General features: G+C 41.0%; 2 protein-coding genes across 2 annotated transcripts in view; both read right to left on the reverse strand.

Moving 5' to 3' along the window:
* Nucleotides 1-891: 891 nt before the first annotated feature.
* LOC145402683 (glutamate receptor 3-like) lies at nucleotides 892-10,296 on the reverse strand. Its single transcript, XM_080274657.1, has 8 exons — nucleotides 10,189-10,296; nucleotides 9,133-9,297; nucleotides 8,233-8,365; nucleotides 7,215-7,432; nucleotides 5,942-6,119; nucleotides 4,887-4,986; nucleotides 3,018-3,147; nucleotides 892-1,144 (listed from the first exon to the last, which is right to left on the reverse strand). The coding sequence occupies exons 1-8, from the start codon at nucleotides 10,294-10,296 to the stop codon at nucleotides 1,025-1,027; spliced, it is 1,152 nt and encodes a 383-aa protein (XP_080130783.1). The 3' UTR covers nucleotides 892-1,024.
* Nucleotides 10,297-10,785: 489 nt separating this feature from the next.
* LOC145402684 (uncharacterized) overlaps nucleotides 10,786-23,221 on the reverse strand; it is a 64,687-nt gene continuing 52,251 nt past the window's right edge. Inside the window, exons 5-6 of the mRNA XM_080274658.1 lie at nucleotides 11,641-11,799; nucleotides 10,786-10,900 (exon numbers count right to left, since the gene is read on the reverse strand). Coding sequence (XP_080130784.1) covers nucleotides 10,786-10,900; nucleotides 11,641-11,799 — 274 coding nt within the window. The remainder of the gene's footprint in view (nucleotides 10,901-11,640; nucleotides 11,800-23,221) is intronic.

Raw genomic sequence — 23,221 nt, forward strand, 5'->3', positions numbered from 1 at the left:
AAAAAATGTTAATTCAAGCCCTAAACACTACCTTCACACACACACACACACACACACACACACACACACAGAATGTGATTGTGAATGTATGAGTAATTCTGCACCACATATGTTTAAGCACTTTTATGATGTACATATCTCTGTCTAGGGATAATAATAGCCACTTGTTATTAATAATATACATTGTCTTAGTCGCACAGACAGTATGGAATATAATAACAGATAAGTATACTGAGTCATCAAAATGAAATTGCTTGGACACTTTTCTTTTTACATAATAGCGCCACATGATCTACATGTTTTCATCACAAATAGTGTGAGTCTGCCCTTTGGTTTTGTAAAACCATTCCTAATTATCATTTACTTTTTGATTTGGTAGAGTTACTTTTGATTGTCTTGTTTTGTATTAATTAAATTTTTTATCTGATTGTAAAAGTACTCACTGTTTCTTTTGTATTAGTCATGATATGATGTTTGGATTATTAAAGCTGTCATTGCAGGACACCTATGGCCGCTTTCCATTGTAAACAGCATACATTATAAATCTCATTCCATTACAGTCAAACATACCGTTATAATTCCATTCCCAGATGCCAAATTCTGCAGTTCATCTAAACTGACACTGTGTGCTTATTACAGGTTTTGGTAACGTCAGCCTATTGATTTCAATATCCTCAGTTCATATATGTATTTCAAGTATTTAAAGTACAGTTTATCAGTTTGTTTCAGTGTGCGGTGTTGGCTTCCTTGAAACACCTTGGATCAATGTCACATTCTCTCATCAGTGGCATAAGGACATTTGCGTAACGATCAGGTGCAGTTGACTAAATTCACGATTAATGCGGGTACAGGGTTATACCTTTGTAAACAAAAATCTTTGTTCCAAACACATAGCCTGGCTGCATTTGCCAACAGATACCAAAATGTGTTGCCGGATTCATTGTCCTGACCAATTTATGCCATTAACTGAGGCAGCTGCATAGGTATGTGTTGTTCGTTCATTAATGGATTGAGTAGCATTAAATTAGAATGAGATACGGTCTTGGTTTAGACTACAGCCTTGGAGAGGTATTAGATAGCATATCTCGACGAAAAGCACGAGAAAGCTGGCAATCCATCCTCCCGCCAGCAACAAAAACATTCCCTGCAAGAATAACATTAAGAAAGAATTAGTGATTTATTGACTATACATATATTCTAACTCTCTCAGTACGATAATTTGTGTTTAAGCTGCTTTTTTCAACATCTTGAAGACTGTAATCAGCTTTCAGTAGATTCGTCAGTCTAGAAAAGATATGTTTTTCAGCTAATTACGATCTGGTGGTAGCAAGACGTTCTCGTACTGAGAAGGCTAAATACCGTAAATGCTAGATCATAAGAATTATCGATACTAGATAGTCACCTGCCCTGAAGGTCGGAATGATGGATTCGGCGATGCTCACAAAGTACAGTCAAAGAAACAAATATATTCCCAGGTCCGTCTGAAGAAAATTGACAACTGGCGAAATACAATAAACACCCAGTCTCTACCAGTGCGTTTTTCAGATGGTTCGACTTTTCCGCTATGTATTCGTCAAACTTTGGGAAGATTCTTGTCTCGGACTGTACAACACTTGAAGAAAATGATGGAATTGGGTGTTGTAGACTTACACCGGCTAGACCGGAGTCATCTCCAGTATTTATCATTAGGTTCCATTAACCTTGCACGAATTCACTCAACTGCCTAAATCCGAATCGTCTTGGTATTTAACATTATTTTTAAGTCAATATGAATTTTTTTTTACGTGTTTAATATGGCCCGAGCCTCTCCGACCTGCATGCAGTGTTACAGAATGAGAGGTCATCTCCAATTCTGTGCTTTATAAAGTGCTAAAATATTTAGCTTACCCCCTATTTAACTGACACTGAAACTTGGATATGTTATGGTGGGGTGCGAGGCGCCGAGTCCCAGTAAAATGTAAGGCATACAGTAACATCTATTGTCTGATTAAAATCTTGCTTAATATATGGTCATGCATTACAAGTGATTTTTCCCTGCACCAATATACTACATACCTCAGATTTTTGTTAGCTGTACAAACATTATTTGAATTTATAATCGAAAGACTGATAATTCCTAAATACACACACACACACACACACACACACACACACACACACACACACACACACACACACACACACACATCACTATTACAAATATTTGGTCGAAATTCATTATTTGCTGATTCTTTTGCACAGTATGTTTAACATTGTCCTAGAAACTGAGGATCTCTCTCTCTCTCTCTCTCTCTCTCTCTCTCTCTCTCTCTCTCTCATACACACACACACACACACACACACATCCATCATTCAATCCTACGTTGCTCCATGTGGAGCGTAGGAGCACACACACACACACACACACACACACACACACATCCGCCAATCCATCTATCATGCAATCATACGTTGATCCATGAAGTGCGTAGGAGCCCGAGGCTAGGCAAGTTGGTCCTGACATTTAAGATGAGAGTGACCAGCCTCACTCATCCCTGACTGGCATTATGTGAGCAACAGACCCCAACCATCCCTTGGATATAAACCTTCACAGGCTCAATCCGATTGGAGCTCCGCAAGTACCCACTAAACCACCAGACGCCGTAATTTGGTTATATCGTTACCACCCATCGTAATAAATGTTTTTCAGGTGTACAGGAAACCATTTGGTTTATCACTCAGCGTAGAGTCATCCATAGGCAGCAGGAACAGGAAAGAATGTGGGAAAGTAAGACGGAAGAGGGAGTGCAAAGTCAACCGTAGACAGAAGGACGAAGAAAGAATGAAATAAAGAAAGACAGAAGAGGAAGAAAGGAAAGGAGGGAGGAGAGGAAAGGGCAGACACCCGAGAGCAGCACTACATTGAGTGGGCGGACGGTGAGTGCCCGACCACACACACACACACACACACACACACACACACACACACACACACACACACACACTAATTTCATGTTCGATGTCACACTGTAACTCACCCAGATGTTCCTAATGGCCAGAGGAGTGGTAATGGCTAACTTGGTGGGTGAGTTGAGACAGCTGGTTAGATTAGGGAAGAATTTTTTCTGCCAGTAGTCGTACAAACCGGATTGTGTCATCTGTACGATCCTGAGACAAAAACAGGTAAGAACGTGTGTACAGCCGGAGTTCAAGTACTGTAGTCTAATAATAATAATAATAATAATAATAATAATATAGTAGTAGTAGTAGTAGTAGTAGTAGTAGCAGCAGCAGCAGCAGCAGCAGCAGCAGCAGCAGCAGCAGTAGTAGTAGTAGTAGTTGTTCTTGTTGTTGTTGTTGTTGTAGTACTATTACTAGAAGCAGTAGCTGTCCTATTATTAATTACAGTAGTAGTAGTAGTAGTAGAAGTAGTAGTATTAATAGTTATTTGTCAACAAATATTAAAGTGACGTGGGAAGCCTGTCACACACCTCTTGCACACTCCATTATCCTTGGGGCACTAACTTCATTTCCCTAACACATCAGCGGTTACTACATACCGTATATCACTGACATAATACACCCATTGATCATTAGCATACACACCACCCAACCATACGGTTTGCAGTCGCCATATCAGGCACTAAATATGACAACCACTGCCACTAATTGTACAACTATCATTTACATACGCGTACAAACCAATAGCAAGGCCAGGTGGTATAAAACTGTGGCATACAAAAACATTTAGGTAGAGAATTTTACACACACTCTAGGTGACACTGTAATGTAAACACACACACACACACACACACACACACACACACACACACACACACACACACACACACACACACACACACACACACACCACTCTCACCCCTACACCGTAATCCTGAAGACCAAGTATCTTTAAACAAGGCTCTACAGTATTGCACCACACCCGTTGGCCACCTACATATCTTTTAAATAAAGAAGCATTGTTTTACTTCAATTCGGACTTTAAATAAGTAGCAGCATCAGTTCAATTCATTATAGTAAATGACAGACTAATTATATATTAAATAATATGCAAAAATATAAAAAAATACTAGTAGCAGTAGTAGTAGTAGTGGTAGTAGCAATAGCAGTAGTTGCAGAAGTAGTAGTAGTAGTAGCAGTAGCAATAATAATAATAATAATAAGAAGAAGAAGAAGAAGAAGAAGAAGAAATGATCAAGCTGAATCTGTACAATTTTAGATCAACAGCTAAAGAGTAGGTTGTAATGAAGTTAAGTGTTACAGAGCATAAGACTACACGGTGAAGAAGTATTTAAAGATGGTAGTAAATGACTTGTATAATCTAATTCATATACTATCGACGAGTAGCCTAACATGAAATCTATCACTCCTTACGCTCTAATGATCCAATGTTTCGATTTTTGTTTTAAACTGTACACCAGTTTATCATTATCCCATCCCTGTAAATAAGTAAGAAACACGATCATCATCTTCACATCATCATAAGCATTATCATGATGAACGACATTTCCATCTAACAATAAGGTAAGGCAGGGTATTTTAGAATGGCTATATGGGAGAACTATCAGCAGCATATCCACTTAGTTAACACACTCATCCACCTCTACGAAAATTTATCATCGTATTCCGACTGGCTTTGGAGGTTTCGTATCACTCATAGCGATTTTTATTCTGCATATGCTATCCCTTGTACGTTGATGATGCAAATGGTGTAGGTATTACAACGAAATGACATGACTAAGAGAGATGACATATGCAAAATAAATCGCTAAGGAGGAGGTGTTATGAGGCCTCATATAACACCTAGAATTCGGCCCTCAGTGCAATGAGTCATACGTCCGTTCGCTCGGCCTTTAAGCATTATGGTAAAAATATAAGGTGCGTACTTGCGTCCGAGGGCAGGAACGAGGGGACTGTCCTTACGACCCGCCATGGCCTCCACGGCGGGTATGTACCGCATATTGCCCAGGCTATACACACACTTGCCTGTGAGATGCCAGAGGTAATAAATATTATTGGATTGTAAATATTATACACCAATCTCACACACACAACACGCTATCGTTGTAGGTTAGAATCTTAATCCTTCATGAAACGAACAAACCAAGGTTTTAACAAGAAGCGATGCCATAGCACAAAATACCCATCCCCAGCTGACGTGTAAACACAATAAGATATCTAGTCAAAGATATCACATATCATATTTGGAGTTATCAGGTGAAAATTGACGATTTTATGCCCGACCCACCAAACACTGACCCCCTTACCACCAACTAGGGGTGATCCCCCTGATGTAATGGGGCATGTTATAGGATGCAGATTTGAAAGATGCATCTTTAGGTTTTGGTTTCATGCCGATTTGACGAATTTGAAAGGAGTTATGACGAAAGAAAAAAAAGATTTTTACCTGTCCCCCATCCCCATATTGATTACATTCTTGGAGTCTACAGCCTGGGCCTTGGCCCTCTTTGGCCCAAAATATAAGTGGGTGATCAGAACGTCATTGACCATCATCCCTCTAATTTTAGTCAAAATCGCATCCGTAGTTTTCGTGCAACGTTAACAGACAGACAGCTAGACAGAGAAAAACAAACAAACAAACCGAGTGAAAACAATACCCGTCCTCGAGCCTTTCCTGGGCGGGGACAGGTAAAACGTTTTCGTCGAAGGACCTAAGGAAACCTTTAAAGTGCAGCAGTTTTCACTGATCTCAAAAAAAAAAAAAAAAAAAAAAAACGAAACCATATAGTATCCTTAACTTAGGTAACTAAGTGAGAACCTGCCAATTTAAGTGGGTTAAAAGTGGAGGAGGCGAGTTTTTACTTTCGTGATTTATACTATCAGTTTTCCGTAATGAAGTTACTAAGATTCATATTCCAAGAGATTTAGAGGCACTGATCAGAGAGAGAGAGAGAGAGAGAGAGAGAGAGATCCACAATACCTGTCTTACTATACTGCGATGCCATTCTCTTCTTATGGTAGACATCCAGAGAGATCATGGCAGACTTCCCCTCCAAAAGAATGGCCTGCACACCGCCCAGCTGAGCGGCACCAAAACTCATGATACGATTCTCCTTCCTCAGATTCCAGATCTTTTGTTTGATGCCACTTGTAGCTATCTGGGGAGTATTACCGATATGCCCTTTGTAAATACGTGGTACCATACAGTATGTCATTTACTTTAACCTGAAGGAAATATTGGTCTTTTTCCTGCATATGACGCGTATCTCGGTGGCAGCGAAGATAACACTACGGCCTTGCATCGTTTCCACAGCACTTTCGTGAGCAGCACCTTACTTTACTATTACTCTTTATAGCTCAGCGGTCAAGATGGGGAGATGCCAATACGCCTAGTTAAGGCGAAGAAAGTATAGTAAATGAACAGATAATTATCACTATATTCTTCACTTTAAACAATGATTAAAATTCCCATTCTTCCATCTTCAACGCAGAACTATAATAAGGGAGAAACACTAGACCACGTTGCAAGTCTCGAAGAATCGTATTAGGCTTCCTTCAGTGTGTCTTATATTTGCAAACTCTCCGTCATTAATGCAGACTTGTAATAAAAGATATACATTAATGTATTATGCACCCGATATTTAATGCTATGGATTGGAGGCAGAATCTTAATATTGTCTTTTTCTGCCACTGAACTGAGATAAATAAGCTACAAAATGACTAAAATTTCCATTTAGTTAATTCTGACGAACTAAAGAATGTTTGTATTCCTAAGATTATTGCTTTATATGCAGCTCGCTAAAATTTCCATCCATCTTCTTCACATTACCTTCCCCAAACATCATGTTTAAATAATTCGATTTCTTCTCAAAATTAAAACGGAAAGCCTTTTGAAAATTTAACTCGACTTATCTGAATATGTTAAATTTAATACGTTATCTTGTCTTCTACATACACACACACAAAAAAAAACGATAATAACAATACAAACAGAGAGAGAGAGAGAGAGAGAGAGAGAGAGAGACAGACAGACAGAGACAGAGAGACGGAGGGAGAGAGAGAGAGAGAGAGAGAGAGAGAGAGAGAGAGAGAGAGAGAGAGAGAGAGAGAGAGAGAGAGAGACAGACAGACAGACAGACAGAGACAGAGACAGAGAGAGAAAGAGAGAGAGAGAGAGAGAGAGAGAGAGAGAGAGAGAGAGAGAGAGAGAGTGTGTGTGTGTGTGTCATGAACACAAAACACCAGAAAGTCACTTTAAAAGCATGTTCTTCGGCGGTTCCCTTGACCATAATGATCTGAACCGGGTGTTCGAGCAGGTCTTCAAGCGCCTGGAAGGGTTCAGGAATCAACCTGACCGAAAGTAGAGCCATGAGGTTGCCGGAGTAGCTCCGCGTCAGCACCAGCGTCATCAGCATCCACACCCCCAGCACCACACGCTCCCACCACCACCAGCTCGAACCTTCATCCACATCTAAAGCAGAGAGATGATGCAAAATTGATCCAAGGCTGGGGCAGGAAATAATTATAGTGCATAGTTTCAAAGATATATCTCTATGGTACACTGAATGAGTAACCCACAGTTACCTCTAGTTGTTAAATTTTTTGGCACACAGAAGGGCTGTTCCCCTGATTATCGTCCTGTAAGCACTTGACTACCAAAAATTAAGAATAGCTTATTCTGCTTACTTATAAATAGTGGTAGGTTGTGGAGACCATCATAGTCTCACTTGATGTAGTGCTACCTAGTTCTTTCTTCACTGTTATTCTTTCTCTGTGTCTACCCTCCTCTCTTCCTACTTCTTCCATCCTTCCTGTCTTTTTTCATTAGTATTCTTTCTACTTCAGGTGGCTCTACACTGACTAAAAAGCCTAGTAATTTCCTGTAAGTCAGGAAGACATTTTCGACAGTGGGTGGTAGCCATACAGCCCAACAATAGGGTGATGTGGAAGCTTTAATTATGTCATTGTTAACTGGGTAGAGATAAGCAAATGTGTCACCCATCCGGGAATCAAACCTTTACATTCTTCCCCATGACTTGCTGTGGCAAGGCGTTGCCTACCACTTGGAAACATCGGTTTACCGCACAGGGTGGGCCTGAAAGGGCAGTTGCTTGCCTGCTGTCAATGGGTCTGCTTGACCATCAGACCTGGATTGTACTCGAAAACAAGAGCAACTTACTCACGATTGATAAGAATTCGTTAGAGTGTGTTGAAAGACTGTGCCTTATGAATCAGTCATATCTGAGGTATGCTGAGTGTGTTTTACTCTACCTTGCTGCAGCAATACACGAACACAGTGGAAAGAGCTCCTCATCAACCTGGAGCGAGTAAGAGTCTTATCGGGGATACAAAAGGGCATCACCATCACCAACATGTATACAACCAGCGCAGCCAGGATGCCAATCTGTATTGAATTTATGATATAATTTGTTTTTTGAATTTGTATTTGTTCAGGTATTCTCAACAACAAAAGTTCGGTCGCCTCTCAAGCTTTTCTCTCCACGGTCTTTCAAAATTTACCCAGTAAATACAACGCAAAGGAAACTGATGACATTTATCTTTCTCCAGGTGAAATCAGGTGTTGCTTGCAGCTGATTTGTCAAACGAATTGGGAGAGGCAGCAGGAGTTTTGTTGTTGACTACTTAGATTAGGTTGTTTAACTAAGTAACAAGTTTTAAAAGCAAAAACATTAGGTAGTGCAAACCAAGAACATGTTATTTTGTGTTGGCTTTCATATATCCATTGTTTCAATTTTTGTTTCAGAAATCAATTACATTTTATCCCAGAGATAACTCAATTTTTTAACAAACTCTTGGTAAAGCAGAACATTCATATTTTTTGTCGTAATGGTCTTCACTCCTATGCCACCGGTCTACAGCTAAATGTATATTCTCCAGCTGATCCCAGGAATGTCTCTTTTATCTTATTCTTGTCAAACTCTTGAATATATGAATCAGCTTAAAGTATACGAATTTGTACTGGAAAGGACAGGTAAAACGTTAATCAAGTGCTTCAGTATACAACAGACCTTTCCTAAGTTGAATAAAATCGTCTGTTAGCAGTAAAAATACAGTGAAAAGAACGTCACCGGATTCAATGAAATGAGAGAGAGAGAGAGAGAGAGAGAGAGAGAGAGAGAGAGAGAGAAAGAGAGAGAGAGAAATCCTTACCCACACATTCGTCGTCAGGGGCTGCAGGAACCCCCACAGTGTGACCTCGGGACTTCCTCGGGCTGCTAAGATTCTGGCGTAGTTGATGGACACGTGGTCTGTGAAGTCGACTGCTGTTGCTCGCTCGGGTGTCATTGTAAACAGTCCTAGGGCAATGTCTGCTTCCTATTGAGGTGGGCAATATACTAAAAGTTATGATCCTTGAACTGTGTGGAGCCTCCTATTTATTTTAGTCAGTATTTACCATATCTACATGGTTGTATTCAACTTAGGGTAGACCTAACAGTTCAATTGTAATTTTTGTCTCCTCTTGGGGTGGGGAATATGGTGGCTTGAAGCATTCTATAAAATTTTCACTAACGTATTTACTAGAATACACTTCGAGGTGATGTTAAAGATTGATTTACAAAATGGAGAGGAAACTTTCACAGGTACAAATAATTCCATTGAATGAAATGTAAACTACAATAGCCCTTAAACCCCTGTCACACACAAACGACTCAATGGTCGACCGCGGCATGACTCAAGATCGTAACGCATTTTTTCATCAATTGTCTCTTGATTCGCCGACAAAGCCTCGACTCTTTAGGGTGCTCATGAGCCACTGGGATGACTCGTCGGGCCTCACGATTTTTTAAAGCACACATTAAAACATCGTGGCTGCCTCACGACTTGCCAAAAGTCGTGTCACAGTTGCATTGCAGTCGGGAGTGTTGAACGTCGGTCGTGAAGCAGTCTTAACTCAATTGGATGCGTTGTGATGTGGTCGTTGCTTGTCGTGATGCTGTCGCCGACAAAAAAAAAAACGTTATGATTGTGTGTCCCTCATCAACTGACTAAACACAGGAGAGGTCCATGTCATTGGTGGTCTAGGTGTGATGCCCCGCCCCACACCAGTTGTCATTGGTGGTCTAGGTGTGATGCCCTGCCCCACACTGGGTGTCATTGGTGGTTCAGGTGTGATGCCCCGCCCCATGGGTCGGTCGTGGGGGGGTCGTGAGGGTATCCTGGGGGGGTTGGGGTGCATTCCCCAAACGCATCATGAAGTTGTCTTGCAATCATAGGCGGTCGTGTCACAGTTGTGGCTGAGAAAAATTTGTTAAATGTCAAATCTGAAGACTTGTAGCTCTGTTGCCTCGTAGTCGCCTCATGATCTTGTTGCATTCTTGAGGATGTCACGACCGGTCGTGAGGCAGTCCTGACGCAGTCGTTAGGCAGTCACGAGCAAAGCAGATTTGGGGCCAGTCAGGAGGCGTGGAAGCCAACTAGGACATGACCTTGCGTCGTGCCGCACTCGACCCTTGAGTCGCGCATGTGTGATAGGGGTTTTAGAAGTGCCTAATATACTGCTTGGAGAAATGGTCCATCTTTCTGCCCATGAAGTTCGTGGAGGGATGTGAATGACTACAGAATTAGAGAGTAAGCAAGCCAGTACTTCCTGAATTATCAGTTTCTATTTAAAAATCACTCAGGCTAAGCAGGCAAGTAATTTCCTAAATTTTAAATTTCTATTTTGTAAAATTCATTTTTCCTCACAGATCTGTTTATACATATAGAAATTAATCAGTGCCCTCATATCAAAGTTAATCTAATTTCGAAGTACTACTTACTGTGTGAAATCTCCTTGAATACTCAGTATTGTAAGAGTCAATATTAAACGAGGGAAACCTTGCCCACCTCTCTATACACCATGCCAATCATGCCTGTCCACAGCCCGTCACTGGTTAGGTACCCCCATTCCCCATCTTCTGGCCGGATAAATTTGATCCTGGAGAGAGAGACAGAGAGAGAGAGTAAACTAGGTACTCTACAATACTTCTTATCTTTCCCACAAATCATTGCCTTGTGAAGAGCAATGACACCTACAAGCGATTGTAGTCACCACTGGGAAGCATCTCGTCCTTTTAAAGCTGGTACAACGAGAATGAATAAAACACCTGGCAGTTCAGTGGTGGTGAATGTGGAGAAAACTAGTTAAAATTATAGAGTTAAAAAATCCTATAAATCAATTTATATATTGAGACTTTACATCCACTGATTTGATTATATCGAGATACCACGTCCTTGACTGTGAGCTACACACATGCTGCTGCTGTTGCTGCTGCTGCTTATGATGATGATGACGGCGATGATGATGATGATGATGATGATGATAATGATGATGATTTCAACTGTTTATGATAAAAGTCTGCCACAGATATTAATGAAGCAACATTATGTGGATAGTTTAAGATGTAGGTTTGAAACAAAGTAAATAATAATTGACACTATCCCCCATTTCACTGGACAGTTAGTGGAAAGAAACCGTTCTTTTCTTTCCTGTTTTTATTTCCATCTTTTATTAAATGTATCTAACTCAGTCTACTCTGGAAGGTGAAATATAATGATAACAAAGATTTATAATATTTCCAATTCTTTTGCAACTGTTGTAAACACACACACACACACACACACACACACACACACACACACTACCTCCATCAAAGTAACAAGGCTTACATATCTTACGTGAAGTTCATAGATTTGGCGATGGCCTCGATAAGAGCGTTTTCGGCGTTGTAGGCGATGGTTTTCTTCTCTCCAGGGTGGTCTGGGTCGTCCACGGTCTCAGTTTTCTCAGTGGCAATCACGAGTCTGGACACTATTAGCCTCGGTCGATGGACAAACCTAAGCAAGGGATTAGTTACATATAACTTTGTCAGCATATTCGGCCTTTCACCTGACACTTAACTGCAACCCCTTTCACATTAGTTGATGGTCAAGTGTAGTCAGACTGGAGGATAACTTTGACTATGAACCAAGATGATTCATCCCTTCCACAAAACAAAGTTCGTTGACTTTCTTGCAAACATGTCATAAACAGATTGTGAGAGGCCCATTTCCCTCTGATGAAAACAAACTAGCTAAAGTCTAATACACACCCTGCTGTTTTTACTTTAATATGAACTAATATGCTCTACAAGCATCTTGATTGCTAAGGTGTAACAATTACGCAATATACTAGTCATGAAGAGTTGTGTAATGGATGTATAACCATATCATTGTCTTATTTTTGCTTGACCTATGTGAAATAATCTACATAAGGACTATAATCGAGCTAGGTTGACCAAAAAGATCTACAAAAGCACCAGATGCAGGTACAAATACAAAACACTCAGAGAGCGCACACCTTCACCAATGCCATTGTAACCAAAAACTTTAAAAATCAGACTGCAGTTTTCAGGTTATGCCATGACAAAAAGCATGACAGTATCAGTTTTTCATCAGACAAACATCATCAGTGGTGGTTTTAGAAATACCTACAGTATATTCCAGGAAACAGGAAACCATTTATTTACGTAATGTTAACAGTATTATTGTCCGACACAAAAATAAATGAAGTCCTATGGATTAGTTTTATAGACATTTAATAATATCCGTATAATTGCCCTATCTCGCAATGTTAACCCCTTAACCGTGGGGCATCACTCTTGTGATGCTCGGGCGCAAGGGATCATACCGCGGGGCGTCACTTTTGTGATTCTGTGTTATTTTGAATTCGCCCGGACTTTCAAGTGGTGGCTTGTATCATCTGTCAGTACTGCCAGTGTCCACCTATAGTCAGCGATGCTAATGTCATCTGTACTCCCATCCATTGTTAACAACTTAGCCATTTTTCCCCTGTCCTTGACTGCCGTCCTTATCTCCCCTCCATTACCCTCTCCTCCCACCTGCCAAGCCATGCCGTGCTACTCAAATCCTGCCCGGATTTTTCCAATCATTTCATTCATTGAAAAGTGCCCTATGCCCTATTCTTATACAAAATAATATATAAAAAAAAGAGAAAAGGTAATTGATACTGCCATACACCTGGAATGGGCTAATTATCACCTGGCAACACCCCACATGCACTCGTCCGCTAATTTTCCGTGTTTATTTCCTCTTGAAATATGCCGTATGACTTATTCTCGTAATAAAAATATATATAAGAAAGGAAGCGAGAAGCGTAAGTGATATTTACATTCAATTTATTTTTTTTTTTAATAACAGAATGGAGGAAGGAAAAACAAATGAATAAAAAAAATAATAATCCATATATCAGATTACTGGTGTCCTCTGTTCATAAAATATCTGTAACAGTTAGACTTGAACAGCTGTGGGTTGAAATTTGGAGGGAAACAACTCTGGGGAAGTGGGTTCCAGAGAGATGCAGTTCGGAGAATGAAAGAATGGAGAGGTGGCACCATGGATGCAACTTCATCTGAGCATTTGCCAAAAAAATATCTGTAAAATAATGCAAGGGAGGCAACATTCCTTCTTACTTGCAGGGGAGGTAGTTTATTTGTAATGGCAGGGTTGTTAATAATTCTAACAGCTTTGTTTTGACTTTTCTCTAGTTTTTAACCCTCTCAGGGTCACGCATATGATTTACGTTTCATGTGGATTGTTCTAAAGATGTTCAGTCACTCAAATCGCGTTCCTAAGCACCAAAAAATTTGCCAAAAATTAAGTTTCTGGCAGATTCGCGTCAAATTTTGATGCGTCATAGCGAGTGCAACGCTTTCCAATGATAAGGCATTGGCAACACTGAGCTGCCTCACGGGGCCCAGCACGTAGCGATAAGCCTCAGTCTCTTCCAAGCAGCCAGGCGATGAGATTGCGTCGCGTGTACTGTCCCTTTAAACTCCTACTAATTCTCCCCCTCCTACCCGAGCCAAAGCCCCTATGGACTCAGTGTGATAATCCAGTATTTGTGAGCATATCTGTATGTGATACTATCGTTGGAACATAAATATATGTCACAAAAAGGAATTGTGTCTGTTAGCAATCGTTAGGCTTAGAGACGATATGCATGTTCACTGTTGCAGGGTTTCGCCTCTCGCCCTCCTCAAGGCCCTATGGCATGATTACCAATACGTATATAATGAAGCCAATGCCTAATCTGTTTTTTGTGTGAAACATATTGTGGTTGGCTTGGTGAAATTATGGAACTAGTTAGCATTATGGATGCCATGAACCATAGTGTGGAATGGGGCAGGCATCACTTACAGTTTTTATAGTCAGGAAGGGAGAATTAGAGGTGTTTAGGGATGGAATTATTGTGATTCTGATAGTGAAAATGCGTATGGAATTGTGTGAAATATACGTCAAACATGCTGCGGGTGTTCGTGAAGGAGTGTGGTGTGTGCCAATAAAAAACAGTTGCATCGTACTCTCCTGGTGAAGGATGCTGCATCACAGTCACGTTGAACCATAGTAAGAAAGGGAATAATTGTGGAGGTTAGGGTGGAATCATTGTGGTAGTCATGTATTTGTGTATGATATTGTCAAGTGTAAGTGAAATGTGCCACGTATCCTCATGATGGCATAAATTATGGTGCGTGGCGTAGGTGAGTGATACTTTAGCGGCAGGTGTGCTTTGAAAGGTAATGATGGCAAGGAACGAGGGACGTCATTGAACAGGTACTATACCCTGGTCTGACAGTGATAAATTATACTTTATGTAAAATATATGTGAACAGAGCCGCGAGTCTTAGTTTAGGTGCATGGCGGCAGGTGTGCTATGAAAGGTAACGATGGCAAGGAACAAGGGACGTCATTGAACAGGTACTGTACCTTGGTCTGACATTTAGTGATAAATCATACTTTATGTAATATATACGTGAACTGTGCCACGAGTGTTCGTTTACGTGCGTGGCGTAGGTGAGCGATACTTTAGTTGCAGGTGTGCTGTGAAAGATAACGATGGCAAGGAACGAGGGACGTCATTGAACAGGTACTGTACCTTGGTCTGACAGTGATAAATCATACTTTATGTAATATATACGTGAACTGTGCCACGAGTGTTCGTTTAGGTGCATGGCGTAGGTGAGCAATACTTTAGTTGCAGGTGTGCTTTGAAAGGTAATGATGGCAAGGAACGAGGGACGTCATTGAACAGGTACTGTACCTTGGTCTGACATTTAGTGATAAATTATACTTTATGTAAAATATACATGAACTGTGCCACGAGTGTTACTTTAGGTGCGTGGCGTAGGTGAGCGATACCTTAGTGGCAGGTGTGCTGTGAAAGGTAACGATGGCAAGGAACGAGGAATGTCATTGAACAGGTACTGTACCTTGGTCTGACATTTAGTGATAAATTATATTTTATGTAAAATATACGTGAACTGTGCCACGAGTGTTCGCTTAGATGCGTGGTGTACGTGAGTGATACTTTAGTGGCAGGTGTGCTGTGAAAGGTAACAATGGCAAGGAACGTCGGATGTCACTGAACAGGTCCTGGACCTTATAACGCCGGGCAACCATGGACGTCAGTGGACAGGTAGTGTACCTTTCAAAAACAATTGTTGAAATTTATTATTTTTATATAAAATATTTGTGATATGTGCCACGAGTGTTTGTGGAAAATATTGTACCATGTGTTGGGGGAACGTTTGTGGAAGGAGGGGAAAATATGTCTGTACATATATATATATATATATATATATATATATATATATATATATATATATATATATATATATATATATGTGGCACACACCCACGGACGCCAGTGACCAGTTATGAGACCGTGAAAAGACACTGAAAAGTTATCCTTTATGTGAACTGTTCGTAAAAGGTTCAGCGATTAGCTGTACAGAAAGATATAACATGACGTGTGTAGTGCTACTTTAAATGGAAGGTGTTGTGTGACAGTGAATAATATCTCTTCTTTTTCAGCAGAGAACCTAAAAAGCTCATACTTGACTTTCTGTGTCAGTACTTGCCGAGATGGAGAAAAAAGGTCTGTCTTCTGACCAGTGGCAAAAGGTTCTTTTTGAGGAGGACACCAAAAGCGAAGTAGAGGACGAGCTGAGCGATGTTCTAAGTGAGGAGGAATGGGACGAGGTCCCGGAGGATTCCCCTTGGGCGGCATTGCCCACATATGAAGAACAACGGGAGCAGACACCAGCACCACCAGTGTCAGGACTTTCGGCTCAATCATCGTCTTCACTTGGACAACAGACATCACCTTGGCTTGGACCTCTCGCTCCTACAGCCATCGTAGTCTCTCCATCTCAAGCCTCTAGTTCCCCCTTGGCCAAGCCTATGTCACCGGAAGCAGGGCCTAGTTACACGACACTGGCACCTGCACGGCTCATTGTCTGTGGCGCAAGTGGTGCAGGAGGCAACTGTGTTGTCGTCCCCTGCCCGGTAAACAAGGACTCTGTCTCCAACAGCGATCATCCCCCCTGACGTTTTCCAGCAGCAGGAGACAGTCTCGTCCTCCTCATCATCGGAACCCTCACCACCTCAATGAGGCCGGTCTGGTCCATGGCCCAGGTATGGGGGTGGCCAAGGGGTGTCCGAAGAGGAACAAGGGTGTCGGTTCGCCGACCCACTGCAACCACTGCATGAGGTGTTGCTGCAACAGATCCAGGATGGAGCAGTGGCCCTTTGACACCAGCTAATGGGCCCTTCACAGGATCCCCAGGAATGAAGATGGATCTGCCAAGAACTCCTCTCCAGTTCTTCCAGCTGTTCTTCTCGGGGGAGTTGTTGACGTATTTCACCCACAAGACCAACAGCTACGCGTCATTCCTGGGGACTGCGTTGGATGCATGGTTCATCTGCAATGAAGAGGAGATGGCCAAGTTCCTGAGGCTTTACTTTTTCATGGGGGTGTTTAATCTCCTGAGCATCCGGCACTACTGGATGAGATCCCACCTCCACAACTTCCCCCTCTTTACACAAGTGATGAGTGGAAGGCATTTCAGGGCGATCCTGAAACACTTCCATGCATTTAATTTACTTGCGATACCCCAGGATAATGAAGGCCTGCTCATCAGGGTTTGCATGGTGATGGAGTACCTCCTTCAGCGGTTCCAGAACACCTACTTACCCGAGGAGCATCTCAGCCTGGACGAAGACTCACTGCCATGGAAGGGGCGCCTAAGCTTCCACGTCTACAACCCAATGAAGCCATCAAAGCATTCCATCAAGCTGTATATCCTGGCTAAGGCTTCCTCGGGTTACATCTGGAATTTCGAGGTGTATACAGGGCAGAAGAGGGCACTGGAGACCACCGTGTGGAGCCTCGTAGAACCGCTGAAGGATCAGGGATACAGGGTTTACATGGACAACTATTATAACTCTGTCTCCCTGTGCAAAAGCCTCTTCAGTGCAGGAACCTACGTGTGTGGGACCCTACGCCTGGCAAGAGGAGCACCAAAGCAGCTGCAGGACATCGCCAGGACCACGAACCTGCCAGTGGGGGGCATGACAGCGATGCACAAGGACAACTTGATGGTGTTGCTGTGGAGGGACAAGTGCATTGTCAACATGGACTCCACCTCCCACAGCACAAGCACCATCCAGAAGCAGGTTTGAAGGAAGACCAGGGCTCCTGACGGAAGGACAACCTATGTCCAGAAGACTGTGGACAGGACCGTCGTGATGGATGACTATAATCGACACATGGGTGGGGTGGACCACTTCGACCAGATGGTCCAATACTGCCCCATCCAGCGGTGGACCGTGAAATGGACCAAGAAGATTACCTTCTACTTCATTCCCATGGCCATTTTCAATGCGTTCACCCTGTACAAGAAGTGCTCACGTGGGTCAGTCAGTCTGCTTGAATTCGTGGAGGAGATAGTGGACAAGCTCCTCTACTTTGATGAAGCAGAGTGGCCTGCATCAGGGCACGTCATCCACCATGCCCCTGACCTTCCAACCCGATGGCCAGCAGGACATCTAGTACCTGTGTCACCTGCTGCATTGCCAGCACAGGTGCCATCACCACCAGCTCCTGCACCAACACCACCATCTCCAGAAGGAGGGCCAGGACAGGAGTCAGCACCACCAACACCATTGCCTGCAGGACCAGCACAGGTGCTGAGAGAACCTTCACCGGTTCCTGGTCCATCGGGAGAACCTGCTGCCGCTGCCATGCCAGGGCCTGCAGCTGCACCTCCAGGACGACAGGACCAGGGAATGCCAGGAGGACATCCAGCCAAGCGTCATCGTTTCTTCGATGACAGAATGTGGCTGGATAAGACACCGGGCCACCGACTGGAGAGGATCCCCAACCGGAGGAGGCTGCGATGCACCCAGCGTTCCCTGGCGAAGATGAGGAGGGACACAGATCACATGTATCCTGTTTGTGATGTGGCACTGTGCGTGGGTGATTGCTTCGAACGGTTCCATGCCGAGCGAAATATTCCCTAGTGCAGTGTACACACACGCACACACACACACACACACACACACACACACACACACACACACACACACACATGAGTCAAGCTCAGTACCAGGTTATAATAAATAATTGTTCATTATTAAAAGGAAAAAAAAAAAAGTTTAAACAAGACTTGTTCAAACAGGAAATAGAACCAAGATGAAAGAATACGCTGAGTCATCTCCGAGGTTTGTTTAGACTACAACAACACGGAGATTGTAAGTACATGCTTTGCACTTTAAGTATTGCAAAATGGATACATACTTCAGTAAAACAAATTTGGATAAGAAAAGGGATAAAGGTAAAAAGCAAAATGATGATTTCTACCAAGAACTGGTTGAAGTAGAGACTCACAATAGACTGGTTGAACGTGTAAACAAACTAGAAATGGCTTTCAAAAATGAAATTGATGAAATAAAGAAGCAGATGCACTTGCAAAAGGAAGAAATAGAAAAACTAGGAAGGGAGGCCAATAAGAAAGACACAACCATCAGTGAACTAACAGTGGAATTGAGTACACTTAGGAAGAAAATAAGTGAAATGGCAAGTACAGTAGTCAATCACGAGAGTGTTATGGAAGAGTTCAAAAATGACACAGAGACAATTAGGGAAGTTAGCAGTCTTATTGACCAGAGCAGTGATTTTGAGGAGAAGATAACACAAGTGAATGAAGCTGTGCAAAGCTACAAAAATGATGTAGAAACCACGTATGCTGAAATGGTGAAAGTAAAGAAAGACTTAGAAACAAGGGTGGAGGAAAAAAGCATTAAAAAGGAGGTGAAAAGAATAATCCAAAAAATCCAAAGTTAGTCAGAGATTCAGTAGAGATAAACAAATCAATAGTAATCACTGGTATAGAAGAGGAAGAAGTTAAAAACAAGATCACAAGAGACAAAAAGGAGATGGCAAATGTAATGAGCTTACTGAAAGAAGTATCAGAGGAAATCTGTAGTAAAGACATAGAGGAACACAAAAAGTTAGGGAAATACGAGAAAAGCAAGACAAGACCTCTAAAGGTGACTTTCCAGAGTGTAAACACTGTGGAAGAGATACCAAAAAATGCAAAGAATCTTAAGGAAAAAGAGGAATTCAAAAATGTATGGATAAAACGATGCCTAACACAAGAGGAACTGGAATTACTGAAAGAGAAAAGGGAGGAAGCAAAAACAAAAAATGATGGAAGATCAGAAGAGGAGAAGAAGAAATTTTTTTACAAAGTAATAGGATTGCAGGTACGAAAGTGGTACACAAACAGGATGGAAGAAAAAGGAGGAAGGTAGTAGAAACATGTCATGACAAGTATATAAACAAGATGATAAAGTTGATGTACTCAAATGTGGATGGAATGGTATCTAAATTACTAGAGATGAATGATTATGTCAGAGAAAATAAACCACAAATATTATGCCTAACTGAAACAAAATTAATACCAAGGATATCAAATGACATCCTAAACTTAGAGGAATACAATATATGGAGAAGAGACAGATATTTAAAAAAAAAGGAGGAGGAATTATAATATTAACTAAGAAAAATCTAAAAGTCAAGGAAATAAATCTAGATATACCATCACAAGTTGAACTGATTGCAGTAGAGATCGACACATCTGAAGGTAAAGTAATTGTAGCCAATTTGTACATGCCACCCAGATCAAACACATGGGAAAGAGACGAATATGAGGACCTGGCAGAGAGTACAATTCAGAGTGTAAGATCATTGCTACATAAAATGGAAGAGAAATCGGAAAGAATTATACTAACTGGGGACTTCAATACAAATATAAATTGGAATACTCTAGATATAAATAGCCAAGAAAGCTGTTGGGACCAAAAGCTCCTGGATCTCGTACAAGAGTTTTTCTTAATGCAACATGTGAGGGAAACCACCAGAAAAAGAGGACTTGATGTACCTTCAGTGCTAGATCTAATATTTACAAGGCAAGAAAATGATATTGACAGTTTAATATATCACCCTCCACTCGGCAAAAGCGATCATGCAGTACTAAATTATAACTTCAGGATAGCATATGACATAGTAAACAGCAATGATAGTTACAAAAAGAGCCTAAACTATAAAAAAGGGAAATTATCAAGACCTAAAGAAGTATTTCTTAGAAGTTGATTGGGAAAATGAACTTAGAGGACAAGATTTAAATGCTGTATATAAAAAATTTTGTGAATTTTATGAAATAGGAGTCCAGAAGTACATCCCACAGCACAAAGAAGCAGATAAGAAAATACAGAAATGGTTCCATACAGAATATAGAAAATCAAAAGAAAGAAGAGATTTGTTGTGGAATAGATACAGAAGACACAATAGTGAAAGGGCGTATAATAATTACAAACAGGCAAGAAACGACTATACAAGAATAAACAGGGAAGCCCAGAAACAGTTTGAGGAGGATATAATAAATAAAAGTAGTGATCAACCAAAGCTGTTTTACAGCTATATCAGAAGCAAAACTAAAGTAAAAGATATAATACAATCCATTACGGACGAGGGAATCACTTATACACAAGAGAAAGATATTTGTGAAGCACTAAATAAGAAATTCCAATTAGTTTTTACAGAAGAAAAAAATTTTGAGAGGGACTATGTGGAACACGCATGTCCACACATACTACCAGATATACAAATAGCAGAAAAAGTAATACAGGAAGAGTTAAGTAGATTAGACAGAGGAAAAGCAAGTGGTCCTGATGAAATTTCATGGTGGGTATTACGAGAATGTGCAAAGGAGTTAAGTAAACCATTATTTTTAATTTTCAAGAAATCCTTGAGTCAAGGTAAACTACCTGATATTTGGAAAAAAGCAAATATTGTCCCCTTATTCAAGAAAGGAAATAGACAAAATCCACTCAACTACCGACCAGTATCACTGACCAGTGTTGTAAGCAAGGTATTAGAAAAACTTATAAGAAAAGCTTGGGTAAATCATCTAGAAGAACACAGTATGGTAACAGAAAGACAGTTTGGTTTCAGAAAAGGAAAATCATGTGTTACTAATCTGTTGAGCTACTATGACAGAGTAACAAACACAATACAGGAAAGGGAAGGATGGGTGGACAGTATCTATTTAGATTTCAAAAAAGCTTTTGACACAGTACCACACCAAAGACTTTTATGGAAACTGTACCATCAAGGAGGAATTCGAGGCAAACTGTTTTGTTGGATGGAAGACTTTCTCATAAAAAGAGAAATGAGGACAGTACTAAGAGGAAACTACTCATCATGGAAAGAAGTGACTAGTGGAGTACCACAGGGTTCAGTGCTGGCACCAATCATGTTTTTAGTGTATATAAATGATATAAACAGTAACACTGGAAATGAGAGCTATCTGAATATGTTTGCAGATGATGCAAAAATTCAAAGGAGAATTACTAACACAGACTCTTGTAAAGAGCTACAAGAAGAATTAAATAAACTTCATGAATGGAGTAGTACATGGCAAATGGAATTCAATGTGGACAAGTGTCATGTAATCAAGTTTGGTAAAAGTGGAAAAAGACCTGATTGGGATTATAAGTTAGGAAATAAAACCCTATACACATCAGAAAGAGAGAAAGACCTAGGTGTGATTATCAATAACAGACTATCTCCGGCTGACCACATCAGCAAGAAGGTACGGAACATGTATACACTGCTTGCAAAAATGAGAATAACATTCACATACATAAATGAAGACATGCTAAGAAGGATAATAACATCATTCATTAGACCAACCCTGGAATATGCATCAGTAGTCTGGAGTCCTCATCTCAAAAAGCATATAGACAAGATTGAAAAAGTTCAAAGGGCTGCTACAAGATGGATACCAAGCTTAAGGGACCTAAGCTACGAAGACAGACTAAATAAACTGAATCTACCAACACTACAGGAGAGAAGGAAAAGAGGTGACATGATAATGCTACATAAATGCATATCAGGAAAGGAAAAAATAGACATAAATGATTACTTAACATATGGAGAAGCATCAGCAAGAGGACACTGCAAAAAACTGCATAAGAAGAGAGTTGATAAAGACGTAAGGAAATTCAGTTTCCCAAACAGAGCAATTGATCAATGGAATGCACTACCAAATGAAATAGTGTGTGCCAAAACAATTCACAAATTTAAGGATATGTACGATAAATATGGTTTAAGACACGGGACAGTACGAGCTTGACTCATTCCTGTAAAGATACAATTAGGTAAGAACAATAGGTAAGAACACACACACACACACACACACACACACACACACACACACACACACACACACACACACACACACACACACACACACACACACACACACACACACACACACACACACACACACACACACACACACACACACACACACACACTAACACACTTACACATACACTAACACAGACACTCACACACACACTCACACACACTTCCACACACACTAACACAGACACAGACACACTCTCACACACACACTAACACACTTACACACACACTAACACAGACACTCACACACACACACACACACACACACACACACACACACACACACACACACACACACACACACACACACACACTATCACACACACACACTCACACTCACACACACTACATACCTCCTCATTTTCCAATCCCACAAGGTCCTACAACTCAAGCAACACCCCTGGAGGAAGTGAGTTCTCCAAATTTTGTTGATATGTATAATGACCTATTATCATTACCCCTATAATTTTCAGGCAAATAACTGTCTTCTCCATATTACACATATGACAGAAAGTAAAGCTTCATTAGCAGTAACTTGGAAAAAGTAGTGTTCATGTGTAGTAGGTTACAACCATAAAAAAACAACCTTGGAAGATTTTATAGTCTGTACATAAAAAAAAAAAAAAAAAAAAAAAAAAAAAAACT

Source organism: Coenobita brevimanus, chromosome 58 (genome assembly GCF_032717465.1).
Source record: "Coenobita brevimanus isolate Jiangsu-jjx chromosome 58, ASM3271746v2, whole genome shotgun sequence".
In the NCBI taxonomy this organism is placed as follows: Eukaryota; Metazoa; Arthropoda; class Malacostraca; order Decapoda; family Coenobitidae; genus Coenobita; species Coenobita brevimanus.

Bases quoted from the DNA above. Each gene is read 5' to 3' on its own strand.
- LOC145402683 (XM_080274657.1), bottom strand. From the start codon at position 10,296: ATGCAACAAGATCATGAGGCGACTACGAGGCAACAGAGCTACAAGTCT. The intron at 6,120-7,214 runs GTGACTTTCTGG...AATACTCCCCAG, and splicing joins CCGAAGAACATGCTTTTAAA to ATAGCTACAAGTGGCATCAA. The intron at 1,145-3,017 runs GTGAGTTACAGT...TTATTCTTGCAG, and splicing joins TGGCCATTAGGAACATCTGG to GGAATGTTTTTGTTGCTGGC.